Source organism: Mus pahari, chromosome 2 (assembly GCF_900095145.1).
Source record: "Mus pahari chromosome 2, PAHARI_EIJ_v1.1, whole genome shotgun sequence".
Classification (NCBI taxonomy): domain Eukaryota; kingdom Metazoa; phylum Chordata; class Mammalia; order Rodentia; family Muridae; genus Mus; species Mus pahari.
In genome coordinates this window covers 17,137,529-17,158,739 of record NC_034591.1, presented here as the reverse complement: position 1 = coordinate 17,158,739, position 21,211 = coordinate 17,137,529, and the positions used below count along the sequence as shown (strand labels likewise).

General features: G+C 39.0%; 1 protein-coding gene and 1 non-coding gene across 3 annotated transcripts in view; both read left to right on the top strand.

Annotated features, from left to right (window-relative positions):
• The window catches only part of Orc5 (origin recognition complex subunit 5), a 57,288-nt gene that overhangs the window by 3,917 nt on the left and 32,160 nt on the right, over window positions 1-21,211 (top strand). The window contains exons 3-9 of one of the 2 annotated variants that reach the window (XM_021190083.2): window positions 583-783; window positions 9,807-9,881; window positions 13,495-13,606; window positions 16,944-17,074; window positions 19,176-19,224; window positions 19,306-19,396; window positions 20,972-21,024. In XM_021190083.2, coding sequence (XP_021045742.1) covers window positions 583-783; window positions 9,807-9,881; window positions 13,495-13,606; window positions 16,944-17,074; window positions 19,176-19,224; window positions 19,306-19,396; window positions 20,972-21,024 — 712 coding nt within the window. The remainder of the gene's footprint in view (window positions 1-582; window positions 784-9,806; window positions 9,882-13,494; window positions 13,607-16,943; window positions 17,075-19,175; window positions 19,225-19,305; window positions 19,397-20,971; window positions 21,025-21,211) is intronic. The other variant, XM_029535431.1, reaches the window with a different exon arrangement.
• On the top strand, window positions 12,537-12,643 carry LOC115063584. The gene has a single exon (XR_003843417.1). It is a non-coding gene; the product is annotated as a U6 spliceosomal RNA (small nuclear RNA).

Sequence of the window (21,211 nt, the reverse complement as noted above, 5' to 3'; positions counted from 1 at the left end):
GTAGACCAGGCCAGCCTCGAACTCAGAAATCCGCCTGCCTCTGCCTCCTGAGTGCTGGGATTAAAGGCCTGCGCCACCATGCCCGGCTGTTTGGTTTCTTTATAATAATATTTTGAGAGAAAAATACAAGTTTACTTTGGGTGTTAGAGGAAAACAAATGAAAAACTCAAATCACTGAATTGAGTTTAAGGAAGGGACTATCTACAAAGACTGAGGAAGTTTCAAGGGGCTCAGAAGTGACAGTAATTCATCATGGCATTTATCACCCCCAGACCTCAAGGAATCTTAGAGACACTGTTGCCAAAACTGGCAAGACTAGCTGCCTTACAGAAGGTGTGCCCAGCTGGAGTGCTGGCCTTTACAGCACAGTGTAGACACTGAAATAATGAGCTGCTTCCCTAACCGCCTGCTTCCTGTGACCTCTCCAACCAGGACCTGATGATGTACTTTCCATGGCCAGGCTCCTGGGGCACAGGGTACATAGAGAACAGTGGGTGTAGATTCACAGAGGACATTAGGAGCTACCAAACAGAAACTTCATTGTATATGTTTTGTTTACACTGTTTTGCTTTTTGTTTTCAGCTGCCGCATGCCTTTGTGAATTGTGTTGAATGTTTTACTTCGAGGCTACTTTTGGAACAAATTTTAAACAAGCTGAGTCATCTTAATTCTTCAGATGCAGGGTGTTCTACAGAAATGACCTGTGAAACATTTAATGACTTTGTTCGGTTGTTTAAGCAAGTGACCAGTGCTGAACATCTCAAGGACCAGACTGTATATATTGTAAGTAATTTAATAAGATCATATCATCTTTAATTTGAAAACTGTAATAGATACATTTCCATATATTTTATTTTGAGTCTTATTTTGTATAGTGCTCTGTGTAAGTTACTTTTGTGATATAAAAATTTGTTGGAGCTCCTGTTAAAAAGGAGCTTTGCCTAACAGAAGAGTTATATATAACATATTCACATAAGACAACATGCAGACTATAATAAGTGGTAGCCATGACATGCCAAGTACTGATGTTCATGACCATGTATACCTTCATGAGTGGTAAGATTTGAGACAGACTGAAGAAAATGAATCGGATTATCAGTTAGTTTTCTCATCATTGGCTCCAAGTACCAAATAATGGGAATGACAGGTTGGTTTTGGTTTAATGATCCAGCATGATTTTTATTTTGGAGTGGTAAGCATATGTATAAGCACTATGTAAAACTGGGACTGGATTAAGTTACCAGTACAGGTAGCTATGATACAGATGAGTCTTGGACCTGAGTCCCCTGGGATTGCATGGGTTTATGTGAACGGTCCAGTATTCAGAGAATGAGAGATAAGAGGAAACACACATGAAGACTGAGAAGTTAGTGATATGGTGAGTCTACACACCAGATTACGTCTGTGGCTCAGGCTTTAGTACAGCAATAAAAACAGAAGGAGTCTCCTTTAAATGTGGAGAGACTGAAGGAATGAATGCCCACAAAACTCCCTTCCTATAAAAGATCCTAATGCCCCTAAGATAGTCTGTCCCCAGTGTCACAAAGGTTTCCACTGGAGAAAACATTGTACCTCCCTACATGATAAAAATGGTAAACCACTCAAGCCTTAAACTTAAGAGGGTGCAGTCCTCCAACAGTAAGAGATAACTGCTCCCATAGAAGCCTGATGGGTGTGTAAGATCTCAAAAGCCTCCCACCCAGAAATAACCATCAAAACAGATAACAAGCCCTCTCAACATTCCTCAACAGATAAAACTGACAATGGCCCTACCTTTACTAGCTCTCAATTCCAAAACCTTCTGCACTCAAAAAAAATTGCTCACTGTACAGGGATTCCCCACAACTCTCAAGGCCAAAAAGAGTGTGCAGTGTCTTAGAAACTTTGCCAGGCCTTCTCTTTCCTGCTCTTTTAGCCCAAGAGAGCACTTTCTTGTTGGGGTTCTTTTGGTGTGCACCCACTAGTTTTTATTCATTGCTGGCATCTTCAGAAATTGTCTGAAATATGTGAGGCAAAGCTACAAGCCAGGTGATAAGAAAATACTCTAACGTGAGCTCTGCTTTTTCTCCATGTTTCAGAGGTTTCTTTGTATTATAGAATATTCAGTGTTCTTAGTTTGACTTAGCAATCAGGACTGTACTGGCTGGTTTTGTGTGACACAAGCTGAGGTTATCACAGAGAAAGGAACCTCCATTGAGGAAATGCCTCCATGAGATCCAGCTGTAAAGCCTTTTCTCAATTAGTGATCAAGCAGGGAGGGCCCATTAGGGGTGGTGCCATCCCTGGGCCTGATAGTCTTGGGTTCTATAAGAAAGCAAGCTGAGCAACCCAGAGGAAGCAAGCCAGTAAGTAACATTCCTCTATGGCCTCTTCGTGAGCTCCTGCTTCCTGACCTGCTTGAGTTCCAGCCCTTGACTTCTTTTGGTGATGAACAGCAGTGTGGAAATGTAAGCTGAATAAACCCTTTCCTCCCCAATTAGTTTGTTTGTTTGTTTGTTTGTTTCTTTCTTTCTTTCTTTCTTTCTTTCTTTCTTTCTTTCTTTCTTCTTTTCTTTCTCTTTCTTTCTTTCTTTCTTTCTTTCTTTCTTTCTTTCTTTCTTCCTTCCTTCCTTCCTTCCTTTCTTTCTTTCTTTCTTTCATTCATTCATTCATTCATTCATTCATTCATGGTTTTAGAGCTTTATTGTAGAAAGGCAGGGAGAAGGAGAGAAGGTAGAAAGAGAGGCTGGCCATGGCCACATGGAGAGATGGTGGAAAGGAGAGAGAGAAGGAGGGTTAGAGAGGAGAGTAAGAAAGGTGAGGGCTTGAAGGGCTCCAACTTGTTTCTTGATCATGATGTTTTGTGCAAGAATACAAACCCTGACTAAGACAAGGACAAAACACATATTTTTTGTTTTGTAAGAAGAGAAAGACTATGTTTTTTTTTTTCATTTTGCCAGCATGTAAGTCTATGTACCACATACATGCCCTGAACCTGCATTGGTCAGAAGAGAACATTATATCCCCTGGAACTAAAGTTATAGATGGTTGCAAGCTTTCATATGGGTGCTGGGAATTCAATTCAGGTCCTCTGGAAGAGCACCAAGTGCTCTTAGCCTCTGAGCCATCTTTCTAGCCCCAAGTCAGTTTGTAAATGTTTAGCAAAAATGCTAGCAAAGAATGCAGTGACTGCTAATAATCACTATCATTTCTTTGATATATTCTAAGGTGACTCTTGTTTAACTCACTGTTGCTTTTATACCAACAGTGAAAACGTTAAAAATGGTGGGAAAAGACAAATAGCATTTTAGTACTGTAAAAATAGTTTCATAATGTAACAACCAAAGGAGGACCATCTCTTTAGACGTTGAAATATCTAAATATACAGAAGTTGTCTTAGAGAAGGATGATTAAAAGATGTAACTGATAGACAATAAGGAGGATTGGCCCCAGACTGTATGACTAACTTTAGCAAATAGAATTTGCAGAGCTGCTGAGATGAGAAGGAAGAGCCAGGGTGAGGATGGGAGTATTTATGTTTCAGATCCCGTAGACCAGAGAATGGACCCAACAAGCATTTATTACTTAGCTGAACATCATGGTACAAAAGTGTACGGGCATTTGGGGTAGAACATTTTTTTCATAAAAGTGATCGATTTTTTTTAAGTTAGTCTGTATTGTAGATTAGAATTATTTATATGGCGATTGATGGGAAATTTACTAATGAGAATGTATAGTAGGAACACTAATTTATATATTTATTGCAGTAAATTGTAGTTTTAGTTTGTCTAAGTTAACTAGGAATTACAAATTTTAAATATTATTCTCATACATTGTTACAAGCCCTCTGTAAAATGCATATAAAATATCTGAATTATTCAGGAAAACTATATATCCTGAATCTTAATTTTATTCCTAATTTAAATGATTATGTAATTTACAATAAGATCTTTTAGTAGAGGTAAATGTTTATGATATAAGATAGGCAGACTCCTTTGTAGAAAAGGGGACTTTAGTTCTCTGCAGAAAATGCATCAGATAACATAGACCATCTTGTCAGGTTTTAAAGCTAGGAAACTATCAATGACTGGAAAACGTGGGAGCCAATTTGAGGAGTATCAACAGTTTGACGATTAAAAAACTGAGTTGAGCAAACAGGTACTGACTGGAAGCTTCCCTGCTGCCTAGCAGTGTCAGATCAGGTGCTCTGCAGGTTGTGGGGTTGGGGGAAATCACCAACAGTCTTCCCCACCTATAAGCCCAGTGAGCTACAGAACACAGAGCCTGGCAAGACATGCCCACTGTTGCAGACTTTGGGAATGTCCCTTCACGATCTGATTACGTAAAGGTCTATGATTCACCAAAGAATGATATCCTGGACTTAAATAGTATGTAAATGTAAGGAGTGTTTTGTTCTGTAGAAGTCTCATGTTGCGGTCTCCCATTACCAAGATAAATCAAGTGAGTTTGTAGGCTGAATTTAAAGTACATTAGGGGAATTTTGGGATGGGTGAGCTTTATCTTATTTTTATCTCTAGGCATTTTTGAACCATTACTGGGGTGTGGGGCCTAGAAACTGGGGTTTTACTAATAACTGACTTGCCTGGGCTTGTCTGGACTTGCCCAGTTCTCTTAAACTGTCAAATTGAGCCTGTTATGGAGTCAGTGTAGCCTTTTTTCTTTTAGTTTTGGGCCATCTTGAATCTTTGAGACATTTAATAAATCTGTTCTTTAACAAACCTAATTAAAGTATTAATTATGTAGGGACCATAAGTCAAAGTTAGCATCAGTAGGATCTGTCTTGTTACTTTTGACTAAGGCCATTGATTTTTTTTTTTTTTTTTCTGACCACCCCTGAGTGGTCCACATAGAAATAACATTTTTTATTTAAGACTGTACAGAGGTCTCTGTGTTGGAGGAACAGCAAGTGTAGACCTCTTGTTTTATAAGACTGTTTTTGTCAGGGAGGAAAGGGAATCCTATAGGGCCGTGATGGACTTCTTAAAAAAATCTCTTACATATTTATATCTATCATCATCTGTAGTGCCTTGTAGGGTTGAGGCCCCTACTCTAGCAGCTCTGACCAGTCCTGTGTCAAGGAGAGAATCTAATAGCACAGTGGAAATGGCCCCCCCTTTTTAACTCGATTGTTTGGAGGTGTTAGCTAGTTGAAGACATCCTCTCTAGGGTAATAAGTCACTCTGGGTACCAGCTGAACTAGAACATAAGAATCTTTAGTTGTATTTCCATAAATGAATGGAGTAAGTCCCAAGGTACAAGCCCACCGAGCCTTCTCTGGAGGGTAACATGTATCCTGTAACAGTAGGGATTGCAGTGTGGTTGTAGAGGTGAGAATAGGCAGAGCCCCTGTCCGGTACCAAGAGTTCTGTGTTAAGTCCAGGGCGAGAGGAGTTAAGGACCAGCAGTCTAATCAGCCTCCTTGCCAGCCACTGTGAGCTTGATGGCAGGTTTGTTGCATTACTGCCTGGGGTACCCAGAGAGCAAGGGAGGCGAGTGGTTGGTGTTGCTAAGCATAAGGAGCGAGCAAGCAAGCAGGATCAGGAGCACTGGAGTCGCAGTTTCAGCAGAGTGATGGGGTGTGGAGTGACCTTTCATCATTCTTGTGTCGGTTCACCTGGAATTCTCTTCTGCTGGGACCTCAACTGCTAGATCCTCTCCTGGCAGGCTTAATGTGGAAGTGGTGTGTGTATCCACGTCTTGATCTTGTCCACCTTAACAGCCATAGGTATGGTCAGATCAGGGTGTGAGGTCCTTTCCAGGAACATTCTAGAGTCTTATGAAGTGTCTCCTTAAAGTTGGTGGGTGAGTTCTTGAATCTTTGAGGCAGGTATATGTGTCAAAGTCAATTGTCTTTGAAGCCTCTCTCTAAATCTTGACTATTTAAAAGCAAATAGCAGCTGGCTTTTGGGTGCCAGAGGCCGCAAAGTTATTGAGTTTGGCTGAAGCTTCTAAGGGATGTCAGGGGCAGATTGGTTAACAAAAGTCATGTTTACAGCTGACTAGTGTTCTCTGGCTTTTGGGTCAAAAGGAGTATAGGTCTTATAGGCTTTAAAAAGTCTTTTTAGATGTTTCTTGGGGTTTTTATTTTTTTCTCTGTATCACTTGGCTCACCTTAGATAAATTTGTGGGCTGTCTGACGGCCTCTCAGAGGCCCCTTATCAGAATCTGATCCAGGGCCTCTCTTTACATTTAGTAGTGTTAAAATCCCAATCGGGTCGAGTCAAAGGAAAGGCTGCATCAGTATCAGCCCGGACCTGAGTGGGCAGCCCATTTGTTCCTGGAATCAATTTCCCAGCGGCTCTCACGGTCTTTTTTCTCTCTTCTGTCGTGAAGAGGACCTGGAACAATTGCTGATAATCATCTCAGATGGGCAGATGAGTCAGCACGAGTGAATCTAGAAGACCTGTGAGAGCTGACGGTCTTTCTAAAAATGGAGAGTTTTGCAACTTCTAGTTGTAAAGATCATTACTCACAAATGGCACATATGTCATAAACTGTCTCCCCTGAGCATCTGGTGATCCTGTAGTCCAGAGGGGTAAGTCTGTAGTAGAGTTGGCCCTCTTGGCAGTGCAGGCCTTCAGTGAGGTGGACTCCAAGTGGAATCAGGAGTGTCGTGGGGTTGGGGGCTGCTCCTCCCTCTGCCTGTGCTGGCTGGGCAGGGGCAGCAGGATCATAAGGAGGGGGACAGAGAACCTCCTCAGGAGCAGAAAGGGGGAGCAAGGCAAGGGCCCGAGGCTGACCCTCTTTTAGAGGAAGAAGGGTGGGGAGTGGCGAGGCCTGCAACAAAAAGGTCTCATTCAAACGGGGCTTCTTAACCAGGTATTGTCACATGGTGATATGTGGCAATAAACTAAATATTTACCCTGTAAATGATGGGGAGATGGAAAGTCCCCTCCTCAGGCCATAGGTGGGCCATTTATTCATGCAAAAGATGGTTAATGTGTGTGGGATGAACAACCAGACCCAAATCTTCTGTGACTCAGGGAAAGTCCTTAAAATGGTCAGGCCCAGACCCAGTGGGGTGCTTTGTGCTTATCCCATCTTAGGAATCTAAGGAAAATTTGTACAAGAGGACACAATCACAAACAGAATACACACAGACAAACACAGAAGGCCCAGGAAAACAAAAACAAACCAAAGGCTGTCTCAGACAGTCTTCCTACTGTGTATGTGAGGCCACAGTCAGTGCAGAATCTAGATGAGATTGCCTGCCTGTGGTAGGGGGTCAGGAGCGTCCTCCATTGCCCCTGGCCAGGTGACAAAATATGTGTCAGCTTTGTCCCTCTCAGTCTCTAGGTTAAACCCAAAACAGAAACACAGATTAAATCCAAAACAGAAACACAGAGATGTACAAGACAAAAAACAGCTGGGAGCCCTAACTTACCAATTGGCAAAACACTTTACTGTTTGGGTTGGGGCGGGGGGGTCTCTAGGGAATCCCAGATGAGCCCCCAAATATAAGAGTCTATGGTTCACTGAAGAATGATACCCTGGACTTAAATAGTATATAAAGAGTATTTTATTCTGTAGAAGTCCAGCATGTTGGGATCTCCCATGGGCGAGCTTTATCTTTAGGATTTTAGAACCATTATCAGGGTGTGGGGCTAGAAACTGGGTTGTATGTGCTTGCCTAGACTTGCCTAGTTCTTAGGCCTAGTCTCTTAAACTGCCAATTTGAAGCCTGCCATGGAGTCAGCCTCGCCTTCTCAACTAGATTTAAGGCCTATTTTTGAGGAGGAAACTACTCTAAGCTTGGTCAGAATCCGTGGCTGAAGATAATAATAGTAGACCCAAAGGAAGAACCTATTATTGTTTCTTTTTTAAATGGATATAATATCAAACTGCCTTCTAAGTACTTACTTTTATACCAATAGATTAGCACAGCTAATCTCATGAGAGAAGGGGTCCCTAAGAAGGACATCTGTATCATAATGCCTCCATACAAGGCTCAGAGAACAGTGGAATTGAGGGTGGAGATACTGTAAGAGCCACAGGTTGGGAAAGCCAGGGATAAAGCTGTGTCTTCTGAATATAGCAACCGCTGAAGTCATGAACTGACCGCAGCTCTACTCATCTACACAGGGTTAGGCCCAGTCAGTATTCCACCGTGGATGAGGGAGGAGCTCACGAGGTCCCCGTCCCTAATTGAGGAGGTAATGGCAATTGATGACTAGTTTTCTTCAGGGCTGTGACCCTGAAGGTCAGTTGCCTGTTCCAGTGAGTGACCTCACAGTCATGAGCATAGGCAGCACTAACTGGACTCAGGTATTTAAAAGGAACAAGGGAAAACCAAACATGAAGTTTTGCAGGATGTGGGTAGCTAGCAGCCCAGGAGTTTGAGAAGTGAGGGAGGCCTATGGCGAAATACATTGTATACGTGTACCAAGATCTCAAAGAATTACCTTGGAAACTTTCAGTGAGTTAATGAATAGAAACATTAGATAAATAGTTTAAAAAAAATCATGGAACTCCAATTTATTTGTTCCCTTGAGAATGTCATTTACCGCACTACGAGGTAGGCAAGTAATAGCCCCAAGAAGATATCAGGTTCTACTTCCTGAACCCTGTAATACTACTTTACTTGGAGAAAGGATCTTCACACATACAATTAAGTGAAGGATCTTAAGGTAAGGAGATTTACCCAGATTATCTGGGAGGAAAACCGGCTCTAATCCTAAGTGTCAGTACATAAAAGGGTCAGAAGGACTATATAGGTGGGCAAGACCAGCCTGTGAACACTGTAGCACATCAGTCAGAAGTTGGAGGATAGTTATTTGCCTTTAAGATTGGAATGTTGCAGGTGGCATGCCACAGCATTCCAGAACTACAGCCATCTGGACCAGGGTACCAGAAGCTGAGAGGGGCAGGAAATGAATTTTCTCTAGGAGCCATTGGAGTTATCATTGTGATGCTCAGTGAGAGGGTCTTTAAGATTTTGCCCTTCAAGAACTGTGACAAAATAAATTTTAAGCCTTTAGATCTATAATAATAATCAAGAAAAAAAAACCTAGCACAAACTCAGAAAAATTGGTAATTGGGGAAATCAAGTATTTTTCCTTTTGTCCTATATTAACTCATACAATCTTGAATCTTTAATCACCCATGGTACTAATGTGACATTTTGGGACAAGTTTGGAGAAATTTGAGTATTATCATTAAATTTTTAAATGTATGATACCGTGGCTGGTTGTGTTTTTTAAAAGACCCATGGCCTCATTAGTCAGTCTTAATAGTCGTTAATGTGACCAAACTCATCACCATTTTGCTCTTATATATTGTGATGTTATCCATAAGTGTTTACCATGTATGTCTATGTTTTAGAAAAACATTACAACACAAGCATTATAACACTGAACAAAACTCGATCTTTGAGTTATCCAGCAGTTTAAACATTACATTGTATGTGTAGCTGTAAAGTTTTATCAGGAAAACTTCTGCGATGAATTTTAGAATATGTTTCTGTCTTTCTTGGGTAATAAAGACTTGCAGGGTTTTTGGAAAATGAAGTCAGAACTTTATACTGTGTGTTGGGTAGAACAATTAGAGAACAGCCTTTTAAACACAGCAGTGACATGTTTTCTCTTTGAATATTTAGATTAAAATATGCTATTAATAATCTAGGTTTTTAGCTTAATCTGTTTAAAATATCTTTACAAACAATAGCCCTTTGGAAGTAAATTTAAATTTACTTTTAAAAAGTTACAACTTTTCTTTGTAACATGGAAAATTTTAAAAAGTCTTACAATGTGTTGTACTTTATAAAATAGATTATGAACTGATTTTCATATAGCCATTTCTCTTTAAAGGTTCTGGATAAAGCTGAGTATCTAAGAGACATGGAAGCAAATCTTTTGCCTGGATTCCTTAGGCTGCAAGAATTGGTAAGTAGTAAGTGAGAGTGACTTTCCCTTGGCATCGATCAGATCTATCCCTGTCCAGTGTGTTATATTCTCGTGTTTCTCTATCACGATCACAGTTCAGTTATCCATAGTAATATTAATTTATGACTTGATAGACTTATTAAATTATTTTAGCTTTTCATTTTCAATTATAAAGTAATTCTTTCTTATCTGTTAAAGAATTTTAAGTGTTCACTCGTTAGTGAGAGAGGGCTAGACATTGGATTCTACAATAATTCTTAAGTACCCTTTCATTTACATCTACCACGTCATGCTGGGCTTCTTCTGATCATCTGGGTGTCTGTCCACTAGCCATACAGTGTCACCATCACCACGCAGCTCTCCACTTTACTGTGTGTTATCATGGAATAGTTGTAAAGCGGCCGTAATTGCCATGACCTAATGCAGAAAGAGCAGGAAGATTTAATAAGCATGTGCATCAGATTGGAGAGTAGTTATCATAGGGGAAAAGCACAAACATTTGAATAATTTGAACAAAATTGATGAAAGAAGTCAGTCTTTACCAGTGTTCATGTAGGAATGTTAGATTCATAATAGTTATGCTTATTTCCTGTTGAGATTTAATTCACCAACAACAGGGAGCCAAGCAAACAAGTACTGTTCTTTTTACTTAAGAGTAATTTAAAATTTGTGGCTGCTTTATATGTTTAGTTTGGCTTTATTATCTTATCTTGAACATACTTCCTAGCTGTATGCTTTTTGTATTAAAGTGTTAAGTATAACATTGTACTAAGAACCAGGGCAGTCTTCCCCTTTGAAAGTTGCATACGGTATCAAAACATGAGAAACTGCTTGTTCTAGTTACTGTTCTGTTGCTGTGCTAGAACAGTAACCTTGGGGGGGGGGGCGTTTATAAGCCTTACAGTTCCACAAGACATCCTGTCCCTCATGGGGAGGGAGGGCACGGCAGCAGGAGCGTGAGGCCAACCTGGCAGTTGGGAAGCCACGTTGTTCCATCCCTATACAGGAAGGACGGGGAAAGAGAAAGAAAAATTGGAAGTGGGGCCTTAAGGCTTACCCAGTGGCGTCTTTCCTTACTGCCTCTAAAGTCTCCACACCTTCACAACTGAAGGCCAGTTGTTCACATACATGAGCCTATTAGAGATAATTCTGATTCAAATGATTGCAATGCTGAAAGTTTAAGGGACTCCGAAGTGCCACTGAAATCATTGACTCCCAAGAGACAGTGGTTTTCTCATGGTTCAAGGTTGGGGTCTCTCAAAGTTCACCTATAGTAAAGAATTGGGGAGGAGGGAGGTTCACCTATATTGTAAAGAGTTGGGGAGGAGGGTAGGGTGGGGAGCACTCTAGGAGGTAGGTGTGAGGTCAGTACTGTAATGAGGCACCTGCCTGTGCTTGGTCCTCCTTTCATTTTGTTAAGTTTGTTTTTGTGGCCATGTGGGGTTTTAAGTGGCTGCACTCATTGTCTCTCATTCTTGTCATAGTCTCACCCGTTGTTTTCTTCTTACACCTGGTATTGGTGCTCAGGTGATCTTGGCAGTGTTAGGCCTTTTACTTGTGTCTTAGTTTTTACTATAGAAACTATTTGGAAAAAAATCTAAGGTTAACTTAGTAAACACTTCCTGTTTTTTACAGTAAGTATCTAAGTCAAAGGAAATTTAAATTGTAATAAAACCCATTGTATACTGGAAGATTTTTAAGATGAACAGTTGGAAATATTACCAGTTTAAAAATCATTGATCTTTGTTCTTGTCAACTTCTCCATAGGTATTTAACTAATTTTATAAAATGCCTTTTACCTAGCAAGAAGGCTCAGTGTTAGGAGTACTTGCCCCCAAGCCTGGTGACCCAAGTTCTTTACCTGAAACCAATGTGCTCGTGGAGACCCAACTCCAGCAGGTTGCCCTCTGATCTCCACAGCCATGTGTGATATTCAAGTGGTGCTATATACGTGAACACACTAAATAAATACAAATAAATCTGATGATTTTCCATGAGCTTTATCATCAAGAATGTGGATAGAGCATACTTTTTAAGTCTAAATAAATTCAGAATTATTTTTTAAAAAATCAGTGAATTTCTAAAATGAAAGTGTTTGAAAAGTCCTTTCTTTGGGGGCTGGTGTATAGCTCAGTAGTAGAACCTTGGCATTGTATTTGTGACACATAGTCTTTCCTCAGAGGGTTCTCTGCTGGTATTCAGGCAGGAAAGCTAATCCTGTGAAGACATGAGAATGAACCCAAGTGCCTTCACCAACTAGGTCAGACTCTAATGAAGTCGAAAGCCAGGCAGCTCATTCTTAGAATGTTTAACACACAGTACAGTTTGGGGAAAAGTTTTCAGGAAACAGTAAGTCCAGTCAGTCTAGTTCCATGTGCAAAATAAAGCTTAAGGTGTGACTACATAGAAACTCTTTTACAAAGTACACGTGACCATGAGGTGGGTTCTATAGCTAAAAGGCCTAGAATATAGTATTGGTCTCTGACCGATAGCATAGAGTCAGGAGGCCATCAAGTACACATGACATCTCCCCTAAGGATGGGTAATGGTCTAGGGAGGGAAGAATCTGGGATAAATATTCTGAGGAAATAGGGTGAGATCTGCCTCTATAACAAAACAAACAGAAAACTTTAATATTTCTTAATAATAATTTATGTGCTCGCTTCGGCAGCACATATACTAAAGTTGGAACAACACAGAGAAGATTAGCATGGCCCCTGCGCAAGGATGACACGCAAATTCATGAAGCGTTGCATATTTTTTCACAGCCATCCACAAGGTCCCCAATGAAGGAGCTAGAGAAAGGACCCAAGGAATTGAAGGGGTTTAGGAGGAACAACAATATGAACTAACCAGTACCGCCAGAGCTCCCAGGGACTAAACCACCAACTAAAGAGTACACATGGTGGGACTCATGACTCTAGCTGCATATGCAGCAGAGGATGGCCTAGTCAGACATCACTGGGAGGAGAGGCCCCTGGTCCTGTGAAGGCTCTATGCCCCGGTGTAGGGTACTGTCGGGGCCAGGAAGCGGGAGTGGGTGAGTTGGTGAGCAGGGGGAGAGGGGAAGGGATGGGGGTTTTCGGAGGGGAAACCAGGAAAGGGGATAGTACTTGAAATGTAAATAAAGAAACTAATAAAAAAAAATATGAAGTTATACAATATGGCAGATCTACTTTGATCCAACTCCATGTTTCCTTTTCTCTGATTTGCTGTAGCTATTTTAATAATGGAAAATGCAAAATTTTCTTTTTCTGTTGTCAATTGATTAAAAGCCTATGATTTTTAAAAATTCTCATAGATTTTGTCTTAATTTTTCCAACAGTTGTGTTTCTTAATATCTACAAAATAAGTTCTGTATGACTGCTCTAGTGTTCATGAATAACTGAATGTTGATTAACCTACAGTTTAATGGAAATTCCAAGCAATTATGTATGAAAATTTACAAATGGTTGAGCTCTCTGATTAGGTTTTCTAAATATGGTTTATTAATATGCAAATAATTTGTTACATACATTAAGCTTTGCTGAATTTAGTTGAAGATAAATCCAAAGGGAATTACTGCCCTGGGATTGTTAAATACTAAGTTACTTTTCTTCCTGTTTATTTATAGACTGACAGAAATGTGACTGTTATCTTTCTCAGTGAGATTATTTGGGAAAAATTTCGTCCAAATACTGGATGCTTTGAGCCATTTGTGTTATATTTCCCTGACTATAGCATAGGTAAGTTTCAATTGTTTGAGCAAATAATTCTTGTTAAGACTGTTGTTCAAAATGTTAAGCTATAGAATGTTTAGATTGAAATATCCTCAATTGTTGTTGCCAGTCTTGAATAAAATGCTTCTATTTCTACATTTTAAAACTGTGAAGGGAACTATTCTCATAATTACTAAATGAGCAGGTCTCATGTGTTTATTAATAGTATACCTTTAACAGGATATCATATATATATATATATATACCTTTAACAGCGCATATATATATATATATATACATACATACATACATACATGCATGCATACATACATACACATACTAACATACATTGAGGAGAATTGGGGAGAAATCTTTATCATATACTTGGATTAAGTCCCATGGTGACTGTATCTTGATTCTATACATCTTATTTGTCATTGCTATAACTATTACTCTAACAAATACTAGTTCTCTTGTCTATTGGGGGGGTATATTTAATCTTAAATTTTATGGTTTAATAATTTCTCTCTTTGGAAGAACATGGTACTTCACCATACTTCTATATTGTTTAATAGCCTTGTAGATTATTGAATTTTGAGCCATCACTATACAGAGAAGATACCTCTAATTTAAAGACTATAACTGAAGCATAAGGTGATGTAGCAGGCTGCGAGGAACTAGCTTCCATGACCTCGGCCTTGTTAACACTGTCCCTCTCGTCTGATGAGCTGTAAGCATTCATTGCTGAGAGCAACACATTTTCGCCTGTTTTCACAAGAACAGAAGCCAAGTAACACCTCCTGCTTTAGCTAATTAACTGTTTTTTATTTAGAGGAACTCAAAATAGATAAAAACCTTATTTTTAATAGCTTCTCATCCGTATAAATCACACACACACACACATAAAAAGAAAAATGGGGGAAGAATAGGAAAGATGTTTAGTTTAAATCAAAGGATACAATATTGTAGAGTCTGGGGTTTTTTTGCTTTTGTTTTTGTTTTTTTAAAGATGTAAAACATGGTTGAAATTTCAGGACAAAATTAAATCTAGCAATCTTTGTAGTGTTGCAGTGTTGAAATACGATTAGATTTGGTTTAGTTACTATCAGCATAAGGTAAGACCTGCTCTTGTAACAATTTGAAATTTTCAGTGACATAATTTCCTACCTCACTCGTTAAGTGTCCCACCCATATTCTCTGTTTTTCTTCCTTATTATATGCCCCTTGGTTCTGCTTACTAGGAACCTGTAATATTCTTTTGGTTTTAATGAAATATAAATATGAGAAAGAAAATAACTTTCATCATATATCCTGTCTGGCGTGTTTTTGTTAGTCTAGATACATAAATGTAGTTTCATCTAAACCAGAGGTTCTTAGGCTTCCTAATGCTATAAGCTTTTCATGCACCTCATGCTGTGGCGCCCCCACCATAAAGTTATGTCACTGCTACTTCAGAACTGTACTCTTGTCGCTGCTTTGAATTGTAAGGTGTTCTGTGTTTTCTGACGGGCTTAGGCTGCCCCTGTGAAAGGACTGTTCAACTTGCAAAGGGGTCACAACCCACAGGTTGAGAACCACTGATCTAAGCAGACTTGGTCATTATTGCTCTGTACGCTTGTCCTCATTCACAGCTTTCATTTTCCCCAGGGCTGTATTAGTTGTTGTAGGTCATGTGATCCTGTCCCGCTGCAGTTTATTTAAACTAAAAGTCCTCTTCACTTTACTTTTTTTGGCGTAGTTTTTTTTTTTTTTTTTTTTTCCCTGTCTTTAAATTCATCTTTTGGTTTGGTTTGGTTTGGTTTTGTTTTTCCCTGAAGTTAATCTTGCCCTCCTTTGGAATTTTTCATCATAGAGCCCTTTTCTCTATACCGTTGACCATGTAAACATATTTATAATAATAATCTAACCTGTTACATTTCCATTTTGGTTTTCTTTCTGCTAACTCCCCCTCCCCCTCCCCGGGTATTAAGCTCCGTCTATCTACCTTTTTTAAAAACTGAATTATAGACATTGTGATTTGAACATTTTTAGGCTATATGTTTTATGTTTTGGGAGAAAGGATCTAGAATAGTTTTTATTCCAGGGCTAATTTTCTAAGACCTAGGACCTTTGGAATCTCACTGAGTGCCTCATGTTCATCATGGTTTATGCATTATGACTAAAAGTAACATGAAGAATTAATAAGCCCATGTGAGCTGGGTGTTGTCTAACCTTTAGTTCTCAATAATTGTTTGTTTCTAGGGCTAATTTTAGCTTCTTCTGGTACCACAGCCTTTTATTGCTTTTTGTTTAATGTTTGAGTATATTCATTCACAGTTAATTATTCATTACAAAAAAGTTCTGTCTATATTAGAGTGGCTTTTTCTGTGATAGATCATGCCTTTCTGATAACAAATACTGTAAGTTTGGGTTAGTTTTGGTTTGGTTTGTTTTTAATTCATCCAGCAATCTGTTCTTCAGTTGTTTGGCCCAGTTTGACAATCATATGTCAGTTCCATTGGAACCATCTTCCAGGACTTGGTGTAGAACTCACAGGTTAAAGGCTCTGTCTCACAGAGCTGCTTCTCCTGCAGATGCCAGCTCAATTACAGACCTGTCTTCTAAAAGCTGACTGTACACTGGGGTTCCTGTGGTCCTCCCCTCTGGTTTCTTGGCTTGCCTGGAGGGCTCACAGAACTCAAAGTATTTTCTTTCTTACTGACTACTGTCAGATTGTGAAAGATTGAGAAAAAAACAAGACATGAACAGTTGTATGAAAAATGCAAAATTGAGGTTCAAAGAGGTGCCGAGCCTAGAAGCTGACCCTGTGGCCATGGTGGGGTGTGTTTCCATCCAGCTTGTGGATACACTGGCAGTCTGTCCTGTCTGCACTCCATGGCCGTGGTGTGTGATCACCCAGCGCGTGGGTACACTGGCAGTCTGTACTGTTTGCACTCCATCACTTAGGGGTGTGTGTGCATGGAGCCCCATCTAAATAGGTCCAGTTATAACTAAGTCTTTGCCTGGGGGGATGAACTTGGCCTTCAGCCTAAAGGCTAGGAAGTAGGGGCCCTAGCAACTGCTGTCATTTGTAAGCTATTAGAGGCCCAGTCAGGTCACCTCATTAGTGTAAGCTCCAGTATGTTTAGGAGGGACTTGGTGGGAGGTGCTTAACCCATTATTTATGAAGTTTTGTGCTAGGAAGAGAAGGAAATACAAATTATCCTATCACGTAATTACTCTTTTCTAACTAATAACCACTTTATTTTTCTTAATTATTGTTGGACCTAAATATTTGTTTTTTAAAAACATTTATAAAATTCTGGAGCATAATGACTCTGATTCTGTGTTGATCATTTAAGTTAGCTTTGTGTCCTGTGAACAGGAAACCTTCAAAAGATCCTGTCCCATGATCACCCTCCAGAGTATTCCGCTGATTTTTACGCTGCCTACATTAACATTCTCCTTGGAGTTTTCTACACTGTCTGTCGAGATCTGAAAGAACTCAGACACCTGGTGGGTGAACATTTTGTGTGTGTATGCACACATCACATACACATACAATATATGTGTGTGCATATCTGTTAGAAAATTTTGAGACAAGCTTCTAGCTGAGAATATGTGTCAGAAATTTGGAAAGGCACTTTGAGGCTAATGGATTGCTGTCTGTGAGTTAGCACCTGCTGAGATCTGATAAGAAAATTGTATATTCATCGTTAGTTATACCTTTCCGTTATTATGAATGTGTCTTAGAGTTGTGAAAGGAAGGAGGCAAGGACGTCTGGTTCCCTTTTAGAAAGCTTCAGTGACTCACTGAGGATGGAGACAGGTGATCCCAAGGCCTGCTGGCAGTCTAGCATCAAGAGACCCTGTCTCAACCAACACAAACTTCAATTAGTATTTAATACTTCATCTCTGTGTTGAAAATTCCTAGAAGGAACCTGTGTCAGTAGGTACTAATTGACTGACGGAAGTTTCAGAAACTATGGAGATTGTGTGATGTTGCAAGTCCAGAACTTAATTACAACCTGTCTTAGGCTAAAGCCCATTGAATGGTCATTCCTTGACCCCCATGCGCACCCCAACCGTCTCAGGCCTAATATCCTGACTGTAGATGAAAACCTTTTTGGAATAAACAAACAAAACTAATTTTTCGCCTAACAAAAGGTGAAATTTGCTTCCAATTAGTTGAGATTTGCCAACTATGCCATAACCACCACTTAATGTTTCTACCAAAGTACGCTAAAAGTGCAGCCTTATTACTTTGTTTTTCTTTGAAACTAGCAACACTGCTTGAGGTCCTAGTGAGTTTGAGTTCCTGTTTCACTGTAGTAAATCTGTGGTGGTGTGAATGAGAATGGCCTCCATAGGCTCGCATGTTTGGATATTTAGTCTTCAGTTGGTGGAACTGTCTGGGAGAGGCTTAGGTCTTACTGGAAGAGGTGTGTCACTAGGGGTGAGCGTTGAGGTTCTAAAAAGTCCACGTCATTTTGAGTTAGCTCACTCTCTCTGTCTCCTCTCAGCCGCTGCTCCAGTGCCATGCCCACCAAGCCTGCTGCCATGCTCCCCACCATGGTGATCATGGACTAACCCACTGCAGATATGAGCCCCAAGTTAAATACTTTCTTCTATAAGTTGCTTTGATTATGGTGCTTTGTCCCATTAATAGAAAATTTACTAAGACAAAAATTCTAATACAAAGTAGGAGAAATTTGCTGATATTGGAGAAAGAAATGTAGGAGAAATGGGCATGATGCTGGAGAGCAGTACATTTTGGCTGGGCTATTTGGCTCTGTTGACATGATGCTTTAGTAATTATGTTCTCTGCCTAGGTCTGAAAATCTAAAATTAAGGCAAGAAGTTGACTGAGGCAAATAGCTCTCTTTTATTCTTTTTCTCTGAAGTTAATTTTAGTACTTAATATTGTCCCCTGAATTTGAATTTGCACAGCAATATTATTATGTCTGTCTCTTCTCTAGGCTCTATTACTAAATCATTTCATCATAAAATACTTAAGATCAAATTAATGTTAATAAATTCTATCTCTGTGTGTAAACATAAACACACATTTTATCAATTTACTAAAATTGCATTTCAGTAGGATGGTACCAAGGAAAATTACTAAGTAGTCATGGTTAGTTAATCCTTCTCATACTTGTTAATGCATAGAATTTCTAGAGACATTGTTAAAACATGTACTAGATTCTTGGGTATTATGTTCCAATTGACTTAGCATGCTTGGGATAGTGCCAAGACCTCATGTGTGCAGCGACCAGTGAGAACACTTTAAGTCATCCTTAATTAGGTGGTGCTTAACTTATGATTGTGTTCATATGCTAGAAGATAGCAGTTAATTGTCTGGCCCTGATCTTTTTATTAAATATCATTATGACTAAGATTACAAATTATGCCTTGCTATGCCTAGTGTATGAGGTAGAATTTAGTCAATAGCATGTTTGCTGGTGTACTACCGTTATTGATATTGTTATTGTTTTATAAAATGACACTACTTAAAATTGAATTTAAGTAAAATTGTATAATTTGTAATAAATTTTATGAAAAGGTTTCTAATTATAATTGTTTCCTGCTTTTTGTCTCTCTCTCTTTAAATTCATAGGCAGTACTTAATTTCCCCAAATATTGTGAACCTGTAGTTAAAGGAGAAGGTAACTAACTATAATTATTAATATTTCATGTGAGAACATATATACAAGATTTAAATTATTGAACTTCTCTCCTGGGAGTAGCAGGTGAACGTGATACTCGCAAACTGTGGAGAAATATTGAACCTCACCTGAAGAAGGCAATGCAGACTGTGTATCTCAGGGAGATCTCAAGGTAACTGTGTTTACCTATTAAATATTGTTCATCCAGAGTGCTAGGACTAGAAATGGTACATGCAGCAGGTGTTTGGGTTTTGTTTTGTTTTTAAATACTTGTATAGAATTTACTGATTAAGCTCCCTTATCCAAAATCTAAATTCCAGAATACTTCAAATTTCTAAACTACTGAAACGTCATATCTAAACTACTTAAATTTCATATAAAACCAATGTATACATGTTTTCCTTTCCTTTTTCACATATGATAGAAAGAGCATATATAATAAGGTACTCATGGAGATAGGAAACAATGAGTAGTTATAAAACTCTAACACCAGAGTAAAGCAGACATCTGGGAAATAAAAGAAGATGCATTTCAGCACCATAAGTGTTGATATTCCAGATTCTCCAGAATGGTCGATTCAGAGACTACTTGTCTGCTGCATTCTAATAAGTTACCATACCTTCTTGCCACATCTAGTAGCTGTTGTCATCAGATTGTGGTCTCTCACTGCATCTCTAAGTCAGCACTCAAGCGTAGTCTCTTCTCTAGGACCTGCTCTTCCTCCTGGACTACTTGAATAAGCCATAGAAGTTCCAGTCTCAGTGTCTGACTCAGTCACATCTGCTACTTTTCCTTACATAAAGCAACATAATTATTTTCAGCATCTTTGAAAGAAACATTAAGTCTACTATTAAGACTTGGAAACTGTAGGAAAAGAAAAGGAAAACATCTTTAGTGTTCTAAGAAAAAAGTCACTTACAAAAGAAAGTTAATAAAACTTGCAAATTGATCAGGATTTTTGAGAAACTCAAAGAGAAGTGAAACCAAAATATTTGTATTTTTAACCTGTCACTCAAGTATTAAAGCTATAGAAAACAGAATTAAACAGGGAACACCTCATAAAGCACCTCTGAGAGATCTGCTGGTGACAGACTGGACACAACAGAGACATCAGCAAAGTTTACCTAAAAGATTGATAGGAAACACCGAATTTAATTTTATCTAAATAAAAATAAAGGCAAACACAGTATAGAACAGTATATGAATATAGATTACTTGATAAGCAATCATATGATATGATATGATATGATATATCATCTTTTTTAAAAAATGGCAAGAGGGCCAGGTCTAGTGGCACACACTTTGACTCTCGGCACTCAGTGGAGAACTTTTGAAAAAATGCAGATTCATATATATTAATTCTGCTTTTGTGTGTTCTTGAAGGACTTATACACACTTCAGTTGATTGTTCCATAGATTGATGTACATTATTGTTACATAGATTAATGTACAGTATGATGATTTGAGCTGTTGGAAGCTTACAGAGTGGCTGATATTTATTTATTGTAATTTTCATAGTTTTACACCTATGATTAGAGTAAAAGGATTATTAAAACATTAACATTTGAGTATTTTGTTACACTGTTAACTATATATCAAATGATTTTGTACATGTACAAACAAATACATGTGCATGTATTACTTTTCTATTTTGTAATGAAAGTGGTAGGCTCTGTGGGGCTCTTTATTACTGTATATTGATTTCTTGTGTCTTTCAATCTGTTTGTGCTCTTCTGTTTTATTTTAGTTCCCAGTGGGAAAAGTTACAGAAAGATGACACAGACCCAGCACAATTGAAAGGTATCAAAGAAACCCTGAAGCGGTTACAGGGCCCTGCTCCTATTGCTGGACATACTGTTAGCACATGGAATCTTTCATGAAATCAAATCCAACTTTATAATAACTCGGGTTCTTCAGTGGTTATGTTTTCAAATGCTTTTGTTTTCTTTTAAGAAGAGTATGATGTGCCGTGCAGTGGTGGTGCATG